General features: G+C 34.8%; 1 protein-coding gene across 1 annotated transcript in view; it reads right to left on the reverse strand.

Annotated features, from left to right (window-relative positions):
- Positions 1-1,728: 1,728 nt before the first annotated feature.
- The window catches only part of LOC113812480 (serine/threonine-protein phosphatase 2A activator), a 12,859-nt gene continuing 2,087 nt past the window's right edge, over positions 1,729-12,500 (reverse strand). The window contains exons 2-7 of the mRNA XM_070129473.1: positions 9,659-9,741; positions 9,080-9,283; positions 8,656-8,873; positions 3,424-3,649; positions 3,141-3,248; positions 1,729-1,788 (exon numbers count right to left, since the gene is read on the reverse strand). Coding sequence (XP_069985574.1) covers positions 1,729-1,788; positions 3,141-3,248; positions 3,424-3,649; positions 8,656-8,873; positions 9,080-9,283; positions 9,659-9,741 — 899 coding nt within the window. The remainder of the gene's footprint in view (positions 1,789-3,140; positions 3,249-3,423; positions 3,650-8,655; positions 8,874-9,079; positions 9,284-9,658; positions 9,742-12,500) is intronic.

Raw genomic sequence — 12,500 nt, forward strand, 5'->3', positions numbered from 1 at the left:
TTTTATATATGTGTTATATATATATATATATTTTATATATATATAAATATATATATATATTATATATATATATATATTTTATATATATAAAAAAGGGAGGAAAAAGAGAGGGGCTTGTGTGCTTTCCCCTTTTTTTTAAATTTTTTTTTATGAAATGAAAAATATAATGTAGCACAAAGCTACCTTAGTATTGGGGGCTGCCCTTCTCCATCTAATTCTTGGGCATGTTTGAAGGTGAAAGGTTTTTGGGGGGGAGATTATCAAGTGGTGACATCGCAGGATGTCTTTCTTCAAAAATGGTTATCAACTGCCCTTTACTTGCATCTTTGGTATATCCATGTGTTTTAGGGGGGAGGAATGAAAACACTAACAGTACATGATGTCACTGATGGTTTGCTGATCAGGTTTGGGGCTTTTTTCCCATTGGGGGCAATTCAGGGGGTAGAGGATGGACCCGGGCCCTTTTGGTATTTGGAGGGAAAACCTGGCATTGTAGATGGATGGGGCATACTTGTTGGCATTCTGGGAGTGGCAATCCCCCTTGGGGGGGGAATTTAATCTCGAGCTGCTGTTATTGACAAAATGCTCCCAAACAAACATGCTGAACAACTGGGAACTTATGGATCCTAAAAAAAGAAATTAAGTTCAGACACTACTACTTATAAAATAGAATGCATAATTTCTATATATACTTCTGAGAATCTTGATTCTACATATAATATCCCCTCCCCAAATAACAGGACATTTTAATTCAGGGAAATTTTTAATTAGTCAACAACATTATATAAATTATATACCACCATAATTTGAAACTTTATAAAAAGAGCTATATTCACATCTATATCAAAAAAAAAAATCCCCCCAGAATGTCCATATTTCATGTCTTCAAGTATAGTGGGGAAAAAAGTATGATAAAAAATAGCTAACCATTTCTGATCTTTTTACATAGTAGAAAAACCCATGAGGTCAATAGTTTTGGTTGAAGGGGAAGATTAAAGGGGGGCCTCCTGAGAGAGGGGGAGGGGGTTAAATTAAGATAGTTGCGTATAGAAAGGTACATGAATGAGGAAACTACCAAACGAGTATTAACCGCCTTTTGGGCTCGTGTCTTCAGCCGGCGTGCGGGCCCCTCAGCACCCGGAGAGGTAGTGTAATGAGCCCCCAGGTACACCATGGGATTTTTGTTTGGGAACGGATAAGGATTTAATTATGACATTGGCATAGATATGAGTTCTGAATGTTCAAGGAACACTTTTATACCAATATCAGGAAAAAAAATATACGTTTTATGAAGAAATATTTTGTGAAATTTTCAAAAAAAAATGTATGTTTTGTGCCCTTTTTACCCCGAAATATCGACAATTTTTGGTAATATGTTTTAGTTTACGTGGTAATATATACGTATATCACATAAACACTAATGTTTAAAAATACCTTATAAGGAAGGATTGAAATTTTTCCGTTACATTTCCTCACTACATCACAGCAGGGGGCAATTTGAATTGATTTGAAAATTTAGTTACCGTTGAAAAAATTCAATAGAAAGTTACCTAAATGTCGGATTTTTAAACTAAGTATAAGCGAGATACAGATTATTTCATGTTGAAGATGATAGTACTCAGTAATATTCAAATAAAACTATATGGAATTTTGAGCTCGGTTTTATCGTAGTCTTCGTCTGTTTAAAAAATATCGTCCGTTTCGTGCGTTCCCATAAAATGAATATGTTTAGACATTACCGTAAGTCTTAGGACCATAAATTTGGAAATATCCCACAACACCTAGGTTCTGCATATTTTTTATTCTTAGTAAAGATAATGGGGGCAAATGGCTAATCATAAACTTTTCACTTGTTCTCCTTTGCAATCTGTTAATATTGACAATTATCAAAGAAAAAGGTATGAGAGGGATAATAATATATTTTTTTATTTTGTATGAAAGTCAATGATACTAAATTATGATGATTAATCTTTTTTAAATTTTAAGGGTGCTTTACAACATATGATTTCCCCGAAAATTATAAACACCCAGTGACCATCTCCCCCTCCCCCCCCCGTGAGGCATGGGGAATATTCAACGATTTTGTAAGTTCTAATTCAATGTACTAAATTCATATGCTTTTTTAAAATTTTCAAAATTGAAACCCCCATGTTGTATTCATGCCAGGACTTTATAATTAGAATGATTTTTTACTAATGTTGCCATCCACAGTTTCCCCCTTTCTTCAAAATAAAAGAAAATAATAAAAAAAAAATGGAAAAAAAAAAAAAAAATTTTAAAAGGTTTTTATCTGGTTTAGATTAGTTGTCTCTATGGTAAAATGCATTTATTAAGCTTTTTACACGAAAAAATCAACTTTTATGAACAACGAAAAAAAAAAAAAAAAAATTACATACCTTTACAGAATAGCGTCCCTATTGAACATGAAAATTCCTATTGACTTGGTAATCATTGCATTGCAAAGACACTAAATAAGCGTTTTTTTAAAAATAATATCATTAGATTCAGAGAAAAATAACAGAGATAACGAACTTTGACAAGGTCCCAAACAAAACGCCGTAGTCCGTCTTTTTTTTATGAATCTTGGTACATCCCAACTCACGTAATTTTCATGCGATCCAAATGCAGTTTGTTGCTTTCACTAGAGCCTCGGCGTCCCATGGCCATGTAAAAGGCCGATTTTTGAATTTTTGCCTTTATCAAAAAATAATAATATTTTAATGCTGAAAAATAAATAAAAAAGTATTTTTTATGTCAAGTTGTCCCCCGCCAAAAAAAAAAAAAAAGGAAATTCAAAATTCAGCCTTTTACATGGCTATAGGCTATAGTTGATCTAACACTAGTATTTTTTGGGGAATATTCTGTAAAGAGCTCTGATAGTTGGGATGTACCGAAGACATACCCCCCCCCCCCCCAAAAAAAAAAAAAACGATTTTTTTCGACTTTTTGGGGGGTGCCCCCCCCCCAATGGGGGAGCAAAGTTAAAATTTATATATATAACAGAGCGCAATTCTTTACTCTATAGCATGCAAAAAGAATCAATCAGTTATCTCTAACCGATATTTTTTTATGATGTATAGAGTAGGGAAAGGTGGCCATTTTCCGGGACGGTCCCCTTAAACTTTATACAAAAGCCTTACCTCTGCTTTATACATTTTTATCAATCCTTGGTTTATTTTCCCCCAAGACTGAACACCACTAATGTTCCATAATTGATTGGAGTGTTCAGCAAAAGGCCCTGTCTTTACCTGAAAAAGAAAGTGATGATGCATCTAGGACAACGCACTTTCTATAATTACCCTACAGATTTATAACACTTTACATCAGATGCTACTATATTCAACAACTGAAGTAAATAAAGCTATAGGAAATTCTACAGCTACAGACAAAGCAACCTCGCAGTTCCCACTGCTCAAAACTTACTGACAATATGAATTTGATACAACTGAGAAACAAGTATTCATCTGCATTTTCGTTAACAATCTTCTCACTGATAAACATCTCCGGCGAAATCTTTGGATGCATGTAGAGCTGTGATGACCCCCAAATAAATGGAATGAACTGATAATCATCTAGGCTCCAAACACCTTGGCTACCAGCAGGTTCCATCTTATATGTCATCTGTAGTTTACGTGCCAATTCAAGGTACCTATAAGATGTCATTCATATAGAAAAATAATATAATTACATCTGTAAAAAAATAAATAAATAAAACATTGTGCACATACTGAATGGTAATTCAGAAATAACAAATACAACGTTTTCCATATTTCTGTTAATTTCTACTGGCTATTAAGAAGTAAAAAATACACCCTTTTCCATATTAATGTTACTACTGTTTACAATGACTACCATTCTTATTTCCTAGATGCTTAAAATAAATGGATGAATACATAAAACATGAAGTCATGAAGTAAATGTTGAAGATGAAAAAAAAAATAATAACAACAATAATTCTCCTTGATACAAATATCTGTATAACTATAAATCCTCTAAAAGACTGAAAGGCTAATGACACACACACTTATTTTTGATTCTCTGTGACAGTTTTCATATCTCCTTTGAATACTTCTGTCCATGTACTGGTTAAAGTATAAAAGGATAAAACCCAACACTTCTTGGAGTTTACTCTCCCTAAAAGTTATGAAAAAAATTATATATATAATTTATAATTTCATTATTTATAGTGTTGCTATGAACACCAAACACTTTTCCAAGGAGGCGTGCTAATATAGGACTCCTTAACCATTTGATGAATTCAGTTTCTCTGCAAAACACTTGAATTCATTTTTTCAAATATATCTTAATATCTTAACTATATCCAATCCCTACTCGAAACATCATTAAATGACAAAATGATGGATGAAGTATCAAGAAAAGAAAAGACTGAATGATAGTGTCAATAAAATACCCAAATCTTTCATTTACATGAAAAAGAATCTACAAAATTTTCAACTATAGAAGGTTCAAAATGCTTCAAAAACCTCTAGCAGGATCATTGGAATGCATCTTAAACTATGAAAACAAATACTGATCCAAATGTGTGTAAGGAATCTTTATTCATGTGTGTTTAAGAGGATTCGCAGCCTGAAGATAAAAGAAAAAATAGTTACAATTCATACCTCTAGGCTACTTTGACAACTGCTAGAATGCAGCATAGTTGACCTGAATCACACCAGGCAAACATGAACTATTGAAGGGAGAGTCGTCAGTACAGTCACGAAATTCGTTATCCGGTCCTCTTCGCTATAGTTTTTTAGCTAGGTCAATAAAACTTTTACACAATGTGCATGGATATGTGATGCTTGAGTACCAGGAATTTGATTTTAAAAAGCTGCATAATTTTTTGTGCCAGAAAAAAAAAAAAAAAAAAAAAAGAGCGAGATGATAGAATTCGAAAATTATGTAATGGCTTCCTTATAGTGAATAGTACTGCAGTTTCTTTCTGACCAGAGTTAATCAAAAAATAGGAGTACCAACTGTGGCATTTATGTAAATCTATCTGAAATGACAATGTTTCAGTTATCTTGCAAAAAAGTGACTTTTTTTTGTCAGAAAATCGCCATTAATTTTTCAGTAAAAAATGTATTTGGTGGAAATAACGCATGACTTAGCTACAGTTCGTAGATACAAACTGGACGATCATTTTGCAACAAGAATTATCAAAATCGCGTAATTACATACAAAGTTATACTTACTTTCATGCATGAAAATATGATTTTGAGAAAATAGTTTTTGTCTTTCATCTTCATTACACCATAAAGGTCATACCAACGATTACCAAATGTAAATATCCCTTGGCCTTTAATAGGAGTCCTGTGGTAGAGGGTCAAGCCTTGCTCAGGTAATTTTAGGTCATCTTTATTTCAAGGTTTGGTTAGGTTAGGTGAGAGTGTTCTCTGAAAAGTATACTTTCAGATGTCACGGCACCTGCTCCCTTGTCATTTACATATCAGAGTACATGATAAATCATATATTATGCATTTCTGATATATGACATATTGCCAGGTTTTCAACATGTTGAAAACAGCACATGTGTACTCCTGACAACTTTATCAATCGCACTGTTCTCTCATCCTTGCTGCTGCTGCCTGCCTGCTGAACACATCCTGAACTATCGTATAGCAGTATCATACCGAAATAATTCGCAAAAACAGCCGAAAAAACGCTGAAAATACAAGAAAAACAAAGCATGAAGCAAAAAGGGGTGTGGCAGCGCGAGGACATTTAAATACCCCAGACTTTTAAATCACGGAAAGGAGTGTATTACGCATCTGGCAACCGGGCGTCCGGGGTGCTTCACAGGCTCACGCATCCACACACTAAATTTGAAAAAAAATCGTAATATGTGACTTGTACCGACGACTCTTTACCTATAGCAGTGAACTGACCATGCCACTACGCACCCCCTAGGTGGTACACAATGTTTTTGAGAAAATTATAAACTATCACATTTAGTGTGTGTATATATAAATAAATAAATATATATATATTTTTTCTTCTTCTTCTTCAATGTCAGGTAATTTTATCTGGAAGGATCCAACAGATCTAAGTAATATTTCACTTTTAACCCCTTCTTGCTGGGTGGCATGTACGTACATGCCATGGCTATTGTGGACCAAGTAGCAGGTGGCTTCACGACCAATCCCCCACAATTGGCTCATCTGATGGAGCTTGATTTTCTCCATTATTAGTGGCATCATTTCTATTGAGAAACTTTTAGGCAATAGCACCTAAAGTGAAGGTAAACCATCACATTTATTTTATAATTTTTATTATTTTTTTTATCATTATTATTATTATTTAATGATATCAAAATATAACCTCTCGGGTGTATAATGTTGCTTGCAAACTGTCAATGTGTGCCAACAACCCTACATTAATAAAAGATTAAAAGATTTAGTTTTAATTCCATTTGTTACAATGGATATTCTTTGCTGTGACATACTGTCTGTTTTATTTTGCCCAAATCTCCCCCTGTGTGCAAGGAATGGCCGGGGATACCATTCACTGGCCAGGCGTGGGATTGAATGCAGGTCCGCAAGATTGCTAGACCAGCACCTTACCAAATTTTTAACCTGGGGTTAATGGGTTAAGTATTATAACTTAATATAAGCTATTAGCAAATATTATTTACATTTGTATTATTATGCAAAACTTCCACAATGTACACCCAACAACAAAAGTGATGTCGCCTTGCCATACCTGGATTGGAGAGAACTTGCCCTTCTTGCCCTGAAAGGTGGTCCATGTTCAAACAACCTGGACATGGTTAGGAGGGGGGGGGGGGGGGTTAAATTCGCTAGGCAAAGCAAAGGGTGAGTGTTCGGCTGTTTCAGTCCCATCCTATTGAGGCTAGCATCTGCACCCCCCCTCTCTCTATCTATCTCTAACTCTCTCTCTATCTATCTCTATCTCTCTCTCTCTCTCTCCCCCTCTCTCACACTCACACACACACACACACACACACACACACACACACACACACACACACACACACACACACACACACACACACACACACACACACACACTGTGTGTAATATTTGTGAATATGAATAATGTATCATCTCAAATAGCGCCCCTTGAGCTGCCAAACATTAATAAATGGCTTTGGCCATATTATATCAGTTTAAAGTTTGAGATACAAATTAATTTAAAGTGCATCGTCAGTCAACCTAATCTATTATTTTGTTTCCGAAACTGTTGGTGAAAATGAATGATGTAAAATGAAATGCAGTGAATGTGTGCAGCAGTGCATTAAAATAATGATGATGGCTTATATATGATGCAGGTGTTGCAAAACTTATACTACTAACACATCTTTTTGTGTTAAATTATTAGGTGACAATCTTTAGACCTGGGCAAACCCCTTTCCCAGCACACGCTTGCTCACTCACACCATGAAGGGCCGAGTCTAGTTTCACTCTACCCTAGGCTAAAGGGATATTCCCTCAGCCTTGACTATACACCTTTATTTGTCGTTTCAGCAGCTGGTGTCCATCACCTTGTTGGTGTTCCCCCTCCAAACTATTCAAGAAACCCATTACTTTTGATATCCGTCTTTTACACACTCATTTCGTTATTTTTGGTAATGAAATAATTGTAAACATTTGGAAGGTATAATGAGGTATGACCTAATGTCACGAGTATTATTCTATTTTCCAAATAACATATCAAAAGTTTACCATTATCTAAATAGCTGATCCAGGTGATATAAGATGGAGGAGTGTAAGAGAGTAGCTGCTTACGATAATGCAGAGCCATATATTAATATACATCCTTCATCCTTCATACATATATGTATGAAGGATATTTCTGTGTGACGAATATAAATATGAATAGTCAGTTCCAACAATGTTTAATGATTTTTTTATATATAGAAAATATGATAAATAATGTAATATGATTTCATGAAAATTATTTTCAAAATAATATATGATAACTTATTTCTCACGGCAGGTTTCCAATATTTCCATCGAATTAACAACTAAACAGGAATAAAAGTGATCCCTCTCTCTTTCTTCATATATATTTCAGTCATTGTTGCACTTCTTCGCCTGATTTCTGCAATTCCTCTCCTCCTCACATTCAAACCATCCTAACTATGCCCTGGTTGTTTGAACACAGGCCTCCTTTCAGGGCAAGAAGGGCATGATCTCTCTGAGCCAGGTCTGGCAAGGCATCACCGCTTTTGTTGCTGGCTGTATCATAAATAAATGCTACAATTTAGTATTGCCCCATTATAAGAAAATTTAGTATTGCCTCGGTATAAGACAAAATCCAAACTTCTGCTAATTCTTACATCTACATCCCATCTAAATACTAACAAGACTAATGGCAAAGGAATATCCATAAATATACAAGGACAAGAAATTCATGATTCTCAAGTTTAAAAAAAAATCATTACCAAATCCATAAACATTACACAAACTATATGGAGTACATATAAAAATGAGTACAACCCAATTTACAAAAAAATACAAATTGAAAAAGTGTCTACATGAATTTCTCTGGAAACAAAACTGCACTTGAATTTATTATCACCACTGAATTATCTACTATTGAAAATTACAAGAAAGTGGAAGTAAAGAAGAGTAATGTGAATCCCTAGACCCTTGTCCAAAAATACTTAACAAGATGCTAGTAACTTACCTTCGAAATATTTTGGTAACTGCTGCAACAGAGTCTTCTTGCTTTAAAGCCCCAATTTTGAAGATGCATGTGAGGAACATAAGGAAGGCCAGTTCATGTCCTGTCCCATAATCAATGCGTGTTGAGTTTCCCACACTCTCTACAAGATATACACCAATTTCTGGGACTGCAGAATGGAATTCTTCTGGAAGTGCAGATTGTACAACTTCTTCTCCTTTCTGAACAATGGTCCAATATTGAAAATGGATGAGAAATTACATCTATACAGGTGCTATAAAGCAAGAACACATTCAATTTACCTTTTTAAATCCTTCACTGAACTTATATTTCTTGTGTATACACTTCAGACATGCAATGGTGCACAAGGCTTCAAAAAATAGTAATTAATAGTTAAGCCTTCATTAAATCACATAGAAAACATTACCTCTTTCAGCCTGGCATAAAAATCGCGAAAGGCTTTATTGCCATAACGCTGTGGTTGGTCAACTGCAGGGATCTCATCTATCCACTGACTGAGGGTATCCAACATCTTTAGGATTCCCGTAACAACATCATTTGTCTTGCATTCCACACTTAGCTTCTTCCCTTTTACAGCATCATTCATTGATATCAGGAATCCTAAGATGTCCTAAATCAACAAGAATACTGATTAGAAAATACTAAGGAATTAATTAGTATCTCTTGAATAATGATATAAAAGTGTATAATTTACAAATCTAAGCAAGTATAACTTACAAATCTAAAAGTATTGTTAGTCTGTTACATATATGTTTCAGTCATCAATATACTTTTTCATACACAGAGGAATTTTATTTTTCTCTACATTTTTCTTATGAACAGATGAAGTGCTCAAATAAAGAAATGATGTAAGTTTACCAAACAGGCACTTTATTTTCTTTGTATATGCAATTAAATTTAGCTCAATAAAATCTTCACCATAATTTTATCACTCTAGCCACTCTAAGGTCATCCAAGTCTAACTTTTTACAACCACTTCCATTACCTGGTAAGCTTCTGATAGCTCCCATTTCTTAACATCCTGAGCCACCAACACTGCACGCTGTGGTTTCTCAAACTTGTGACTTTCTGTTAAGGGGAACAATAAATATTCATTATTGACAAACATAATTTGTCAACACAAAATATGCCAGACCTTTTCTTAGACCTAGGTTTTGTGTGTGTGTGTGTGTGTGTGTGTGTGTGTGTGTGTGTGTGTGTGTGTGTGTGTGTGTGTGTGTGTGTGTGTGTGTGTGTGTGTGTGTGTGTGTGTGTGTGTGTGTGTGTATGCGCGCGCGTGTGTGTGTGTGTGTGTATGCGCGCGCGCGTGTGTATGTGTGTGTGTGTGTGTGTGTGTGTGTGTGTGTGTGTGTGTGTGTGTGTGTGTGTGTGTGTGTGTGTGTGTGTGTGTGTGTGTGTATGTGCGTGTGTGTGTGTGTGTGTAAAAGAAAACTATATCAATTCATGTTCTATAAGCTTTAATCTTAATCCAAGTTGTGAAGATTTCAGTTTCAAGGCAAGGTGAGTTAGGCCTATTTAATGATTCAATTGTATAATCTCCTTCAGATATAAGAAAAAATATTCTGATGCCTATCATAAATTTGAAAAAAGAGATATGTAACAGTGAGGTTGGTGTAATAAATCTGCCATAAATTTTAATATAATGCAAAACCTTTTGTCACTGCTGCATTGTCAACTGAACAGCTAACATAGGGGATAATTTACCCATAGTGTGCCTTAAAAAAAAAAAAAAAAAAAAAAAAAAAAAAAAAAAAAAAAAAAAAAAAAAAAAAAAAAAAAAAAAAAAAAAAAAAAAAAAAAAAAAAACACTCCTTTCGGTTACTAAAACTATAGTGGGTAGATACTATTTCAGGTTCATAAATTAAATCAGAAAACAATAACTTGTACAATTTATACCCGCACAGGTTAATACATCCGGAAGTACATTCTACATAAATAAGGACACTATAACAAAGTAAAAAACTACACTCACTGACATATGAAATAATCTGCATCATCAAAAAATAACATCAGAAATTGATAAAATAGATTGTGACTAATGCCAGGTGCAGAATAAGCCAACAGTAATTGGGTGGGGGTCTGGGGAAATGTGGTGATCAGATGGGGGATTGGGGGCATAGGTTTTTGGTATATACAACAATGTTTGTGGATTTACCATGAGTGGCTGGAGTTATGGGGATTTAGTCACAGAAGGGTGGAGTCACTTCATAATGCTAATTTTTTCATTTATATCATTTGCAATAGAAAAAGTTAATTCTTTACAGTCCGGATGCACTCACCAGAGTCCCTAACTCCACATCACAAATTTTATCTAATATTCTAAGGTATTGTGACTGGGGATACTCTTTGGGCACAGCCTAAGGGGAGTGTTGATGGGCATCCCCCCCTCAGCAAACATCATCTTCACCTTGGTATGCATGACAATATAGAGCCAAAATTCAGCAGTACTGAATGGACTTTAGCTGTGACCAATGCTTTATGCTATTTTTTCCCTTTATTTGTGGTGTTACCATTCATATCTGCAGATTATTTGTTGTACTGGTGACTAATGATATTTAGTCCCCAACAAGAAAATCATTGTCAAGTTGCCCTACCTTAGTGTGTCCGTACCGTATATATTAATTTAAAAAATAACGAGATTCACACATACATAAATATTCAGAATACCTTTGCATAGATATGAATGATGTACACAAAATTGGTCTGTGTAGAGTCAACTGTAGATGGCTGTTCCCCCTGTAAAACCCCCAATCAGTGACTTAGACGGCAAAGAATTCACTATGTGTGTACAGCAGGAAATAACATCGGGCAGACTCAGTATCTGGCACTCAGAGGCACAATTACTGATTATATCATACACTCTATGGGGGGGGCTTCCTCCTTCTAGCTCCCACCTGAGACTACAAAGAATCTCCCACATATATACTACAGGGTGGTGTAAAAGCAAATCACATGCGTATACGAATGTACCATGAGTATCAGCTTGCTATCCTCTGATAAAGTCACAATATTCTGAATATAATGTGAGGTATTTTAGATCACTGTCGTCCATCTATTATGTTAGTAAGTTATCATTCCTAGGGTGTATCTTGCTGCATGTTGGTCCTGTGTTATATCCTGGTGTGAACATGTGAAAGATTCTTTGTTTTCTAATGCAGGGGTTGGCTTGCAGCAGCTACACCTCCCAACAACATAACTGATTTTGGGTATATTATAATCATTGAGGTGTATCTTGTGTGTATCATTTGTATTTTACCTGCAATTTCCCTAGTGTCTTGCATGCCCTCTCCTGCTGTTGGGGACAAAAATGTGGGTTTCAGGGGATTTTGCAGTGACTGTCCTATATATATATCTATATATCTATATATCTATATCTATATATCTATATATATAATATATATATATATAATATATATATATATATATATATATATATATATATATATATATATATATATATATATATATATATATATATATATATATATATATATATATATACACATACATATGTAGCACAGAGTGAAAGGAATCCATCAATACACTATCTTAATGATTGGTCATCCAAAGGTATTCTAAACATTAAATCATGCATTTACCAATGTGAATAATTGAAAAACGGAATAAAAACTGTAATGATGGATGGTTGTGTGAAACAAAAAATGGTAATTTTCTATATTACGTCCGCATAAACGATATCGACGATTTTGGTATCGTTGGATTCCTCTCACTCTATACAATGCAAATATGTAGGTTTTATTGCGCAGAAACGACCCGTTAGCCACAAACTTGGCCCCGATAGCGGGGGCGACGATGTCGGAGCGGCA

Source organism: Penaeus vannamei, chromosome 14 (assembly GCF_042767895.1).
Source record: "Penaeus vannamei isolate JL-2024 chromosome 14, ASM4276789v1, whole genome shotgun sequence".
Lineage (NCBI taxonomy): Eukaryota > Metazoa > Arthropoda > Malacostraca > Decapoda > Penaeidae > Penaeus > Penaeus vannamei.